We start from the raw sequence: 6000 nt of genomic DNA on the forward strand, positions 1-6000 counted from the left end.
GTATGGGTGATTTACCAATATGCCATGTGAAGCAAGTGTGGATTCATTATTTAGAGCATTATATTTCCCCTCCAGTGAGGCCACATGTGCTTTTTGCAGATGCTCACTAATTGTACTCATCGTGGGGAGTCACTGTGTGCGTATTTGTGTGTGGTGTGTGTGTAAATATTTTGTGTGTATGTTTGTGTGTCAGTCACTACGTATGCCTAGCCCCAAGCTGGCTTATTACAGACAGTAACGCCTTCGTAATTGGTTTATTTGGACGCGCCGACACTGACGTAGACCTTGGCCCCTAGAGATGGTGATGTCGGCATAATGCAATATTTAACCTGCGCATTGGAACAAATTCGGCCTTGCTTATCTAGGCGAGAGGCGGTCTCGCCTTTTTTGAATTGTGCCACCTGTGCCGAATGGCGACAACATATAGTTCTTCAAGGCAGCACGATTCATTTATAAATAAAAATAAAAACAGTAAATACAAAAGGAAATATGAAGGGGCGGCGAATTCAAACAGAAATGTGCTCACTACAGCTTGCAAGGCAGCTCACAGTGGAAGGTGTTTCCCTATATCTAAACTATTATGTATAGCGCCCAGCAGGATTGCTTGTTCATTAGCAAAAAGGCAGACAATTTCATCCTGTACAATAAGAGTAATTGCATCGGACGATTTATCAGAATGCATTACTACCTGACTGCTAAAGAAAGAAGATTATACTAATAGCTGACAAATGCCTTGATTTATCACGGTCCACCGTCTAAGATTCGCCGTCATGAAACTGATAGATATTGTATGATTTAATGACATTGGAGTGTCACATTTCCTTTGCATGCTTGGTACATGGACATTTTTGTGACACAAGAAAATACGAATGTGATCTCGATTTGATCTTTTTTTTTTCATAATATCGTAGTCGATTATAGTAATAAACCTTTTTGATCAAGACAGTATTGTTGTCCGCAGAGGCCTCCGAGTTCATATTTATCACAGTTTGATAGATATACTCAGTAATTTGCGCATATTCCAAATACTAATAGAATTTCCAATCACCACGCACCCTATACTCATCCACCATTCACTAACACGACCGTGATTACATCGACGTTTCTATTCTGGATGCCAACTTCCTACTTAACCCTTTTCTCCTGATATAATCATAATAAGTTACAATAAATTCAATGCATGGTACAACCATGGTTTGGTAGCTCCATGGTACAACCATGGAGCTACAACCTGCATGGCACAACCGGTTCCTGGAAACGAATCAGAGATTTGATACATATACTGGAACACACAGTTGAGAGATGAAACAACTCTCGACGGGTTGGTATTAAGATCAAGCCCCGGGATCAAGCCTATGATGAAAGCTAATATCTGCGTCAGACCGGGGTGGAGTCTGGAGTCTGGAGTCTGGAGTGACGTATATGGGACCATTGTCGTCTCCGATCTGATATCTTAATCCGGCACTGCTATCGATACACCTTACGATAATTGCGTAAACTGCAATCTCCAAACACGACTACTTCAACACAGTCGTTATTGTCCAGGTCTCTAGGATACGATATCTGAACTCGCCCTCTTTTCATATGTGTACTTTTGTTGCTTTTTGTTTTCTTCCTGTTTAGATTCTTTTAATGTAAGCGTGTGCGAGGGAGAGGAGGCACAGTTAAAACAAATAAAAAACGAAGACAATATAATAAAACTCTTCCATTAAAATTACAAGCATATGACAGGAACTAAGAAATACAAGGTAGCAAAAACAAAAACACGGTTACTGAATTATTCTATTGAGTGGCTACGGGGTAATCGACACGAATGACAATGCCGAAAATATTAAGACAGGGTGCGCAGGTGGGTATAAAAGGGAAAGGACGGCGGCGGTGTGTGGCGAATGGTGAACCTAGCACTTTAAAGCTCTTTAAAGCTGCACTCTATACAGGCCCGTCCCTCGACCACCCAGAGAAACGCGTTCACACCTCTCATGTTGTGCATTACCTCAAACTTTTACGATGCACCGGTTGATGCCATTGGATTTCATGTGCATTATGGAATTCTAGCATCGCAGAGCTGAAGGGTGAATAAAACACAAATCTACAGCGATATAACTTCACTTTCATGTGCACCACTTTTAATGTGGTAAAGATAAGACATTGATGAAATAATTTAATTACAAATATCTTCCCATAAAATCATCACCAATATCTTCCCGGACAGGAGATAAGGAATAACAGTTTGTTTGTTTTTGCTTTTGTTTTCAATGCATTGCTTCTGTCACCGTACATTACAGACTATTACAGCTCAATCATTATTGAAGTGAAAGGCCTATCTTAAACGACAAGATCTTTTGGCATTTAAAGAGTGTGACTTAAGGTCCTGAAGTGGAATACCTAAAATTTACCTGAAGCAGTACTAAAGATACAGTCTACAGGTATTACATGCAACTTTATAGGGATAAACAGGTGTACTTACCGACTTCGTACAACGGCTGCGATCGTAGATACTGCATGAGGTCTTCGATCTTGGAGTTGTTGAAGGAATACATCTCATAGCGGTTGATGCTTAGTTGGAATTCTTCCCATATCTTGGGCTCGGATTTCCTGCAGGAATTGAAAAATGGAACACAAACAATACATAATTAGAATTACTTTTCTTTCTTTTGTTTTCGTTTGTTTGTCTGTTTTTTCGGGGGGGGGGGGGGACGGGGTTACAATGAACAATGTTGAAGTACAATAATTGTGCTAACGATTTTACAAACGATATGCACCTCACCGTTGTGATGCCAATAAAATATATTCATATCTTTATCTTTCTATGCCAAATATCGATAGATATCATTGTAAATATTTGTTTTATCTATGAAGTATCAACTTGTAGCAATGTGGGCACCTGTTAGCACTCGGAGCATTTTGATTGTACCTTCTTCTGTCTACATTCTTTAGGCTGCAGTAGTGATTTGTTTTTTCATCCTTAATCAGTCTACCGAGCGCACTCTGCTCGAGCAGTATCAATTGATTTGTAATGGAAATAACCCAAATATCAAACAGCACCAGTTCAAACATCGATAAATTTCACTCTACATGAAATAAACAATGTGTCATCGATAACAGCAACGACAGAACGGATAGGATTGATATAATGCACGCAGTTTGCAATTTCTCCTTCTGCCTGATTTAAGATTGCCATAAACACGCCGCGACGCTTAATCAACGCAACGTCAAACCTAAGGATGATTTGCGACATATTACTAAACCGAAATAATCTCTTTTCAGGACTTCATAAATGAACAGAAACACACGGGGAGATGTAAACTACGGGCAGCAGTGAAATGATTGCACTTTGGAGTTGGAATAGGATTTCTCAGGCAGCCCATAAGTCTTTTTTGGGGGGAGAGGCGAAGCGTGTTTGGACGGTCGCTTCCTTGGCATCAATCTCATTTGCAAAGTTGCTGCTTGTCCGACGGGCATATGTCGCGGAGACACATTTATCGCAGTCAGGGGCACATTGATACGTTTTGGAGCAAGGTGGCGGTATACCTCTGAGGCCAAGGCGTGGAAGAGGGCGACGTGTGGAAGAGAAGATGCCAGGCCTATAGCCGAGGGGGGAATTATGGAAAGGGGCAAGCTGCACTCGTGGAGCTAATTAATGGGGTCGTCATAACAGATCCTGTGATCATCAGCGGCTATACCAAGTCGTTTAACATTTTCAAACCTAACTTTAATAAGGTCAGAATGTCACAATGAATGCTGGTTATTGACATGTGACAATATGGTGTAGATATCAACTTGTCATTTTCCTGTAATATCAACAAATAAAACTACCGTTAGCCAGAGTTAAACCAAAAAGAGTCATCACATAAACAGATCCAGAAACAGCATTGTTATCTGTACGGGCACTACGAAATCATCAAATGTTTCACTTCATAATCTACTGATATTGGTACGAATCCTTTAAAATCTTTACACGAATGATATCGTTTGGGCAAAGTTGACAACAGCATGCAGCCAGCTAGCTGTGGTACACTTTTTCCTGTTGCAGAAATGTGAGATGAAAATGTGAGGCGACGCTAAACCCAAACGAATTAACTTGATTAGTCGGATCTAACCTTGATGTGAGAAGAGAGAGAGAGAGAGAGAGAGAGAGAGAGAGAGGGGGGGGGGGGACAGAGAGAAGAGGTGGACGAGAATCAATCGATCAAGCTTTCTCGAAATACCATTCCACCGCTCTTGGATCTCCACGGAACCATCTCCTAATAGAGATGGAAAGGAGACCACTAAAGGGTGATGAAACGCATTCACGCCTATCCATATCTCACAACCATAGAGCTTGCGCATGCGCACTAGTCAAAGAGGAAGTTATCCGCGGCGAGTGGCGGACTGTCTTCATCGATTTTGGCTTCAACTTGAATGCACATCAAGCGCTTTGCACTCGATATTCCCTTTCTCAAAATTTTATAGAAATGCCTATGTTTCGCCCTTCGTAAATACCAACCGTGAATTATCCAATTATATGGTTCTGTGGAGGACACGGAATGTGGATAAAACGCCCAGAAATATCGAATAATTTTGAAAGGAAAATGCGCTTTTTGAATCTGCCCGCTCTGGTGGCTCGTGTCATTTATACTGAGCAACACGAATATTGAAAGAAAGAAAGAAAGAAAGAAAGAAAAGAAGAAGAAAAAAGGTTGGACGCTGCCATCATTATCCTGATGACAAAATCAAACGAACGTGGGGATGGGGGAAGTGGAATTGAAAGTTACTTTTGGAATACATAGTATAAAATAGTAATGAAAATAGGCTTCCTGCAATGGGGATGTGAGAGAGAAGGAGGGGGGGGGGGCGGAGACGGTTTGGATGACGTCACAGTGAGGAGTCAGCTGATTAGAGCAAAGAGAGAGAGTGAGGGAAGTTTGATGACAAAGACTACGCGATATCAAATTTTAAGTTTTTCATTTATGGCTTCATAGTAACAATTTTCATAAAATCACACATTGTATGATGTATGAATACAATTTTCTATTATGAATGATATCTCGTTATAATAATTGCCTAAAATATTGACAATACCACAATGCGGGGAAGGGTTGTTCGTGCAGGGAATTACTGAAATATAAATGACTACTGACAGTAGTGAATGATATGAATATATGGATGATACAGGCTAGCTATCAATTATCTAGTTTGTTCTTTCGCTCGTCCTGTATCAGGAAACTTTGAAAAGAAGCGTCAGAAAAGTCAGACAATTCATTCACAAGTTATGAATTTTTAAAATTTTGATGCAGCAATCACTAGATGAGAAGACTACACCAGTTCGTGTCGTTACGTTTGGACAACGATATAAAAAAAAACATTAACAAATTGAACAATATCTTGCATAATTAAATGGCACTTGACTTGCCCTTTCAGAAAGCAGGGGAAATTAATAATATCACCCGTAACATATGTCTGTCCAATGATGACAGTGGCAAGTCGAGGTAATATGTATTTTTCATCAAACATGCATTTTGTAGAATTCTCTCTCTCATTTTTTTTTTCATATCGTTGTCTGTACGTGACGTCATGAGTTGTAGTAATCTTCTCATCCAGCGATGGTTGTATTGAAACTTTAAAAATTCATAACTTTGAACGGACTGTTCAATTTTCCTCAAACCTCACTGATGAGATTTATTAACATTGGTAAATTCACCCAATCCACTTGGTTTTTTTTTTCGGTTTTTTTTTTCTTTTTTCGTTATAGGATTTCACTCCCCGTTCAGTTCATAACAAGATATGTAAGACCAGGGAGGTGAGAGGAAACAGGTGTAGAATGTTGTCTGGGGAAATCTAGTCCGCCCTACAGATCAAAGTGTTCCAGATTGTCTATCCATTCCAAGTTATTTCTTCATATTTTATTCAGTATGTGGGCAGTATTATCAAGCTCAAAGCAGGGGTCTTATCTCCTCAAATCCATTCATCTCATTTTATTGGTTGGCATGCCAGTTTGCGAGTATAAGACAATTTTATTTG

The 6000-nt window shown here is 40.0% G+C and overlaps 1 protein-coding gene across 1 annotated transcript in view; it reads right to left on the minus strand.

Moving 5' to 3' along the window:
- The window catches only part of LOC140231499 (extracellular serine/threonine protein CG31145-like), a 202403-nt gene that overhangs the window by 44558 nt on the left and 151845 nt on the right, over positions 1–6000 (minus strand). Inside the window, exon 2 of the mRNA XM_072311632.1 lies at positions 2468–2595. Within this exon, the coding sequence (XP_072167733.1) occupies positions 2468–2595 (128 nt within the window). The remainder of the gene's footprint in view (positions 1–2467; positions 2596–6000) is intronic.

This window comes from Diadema setosum, chromosome 8 (genome assembly GCF_964275005.1).
Source record: "Diadema setosum chromosome 8, eeDiaSeto1, whole genome shotgun sequence".
NCBI lineage: Eukaryota > Metazoa > Echinodermata > Echinoidea > Diadematoida > Diadematidae > Diadema > Diadema setosum.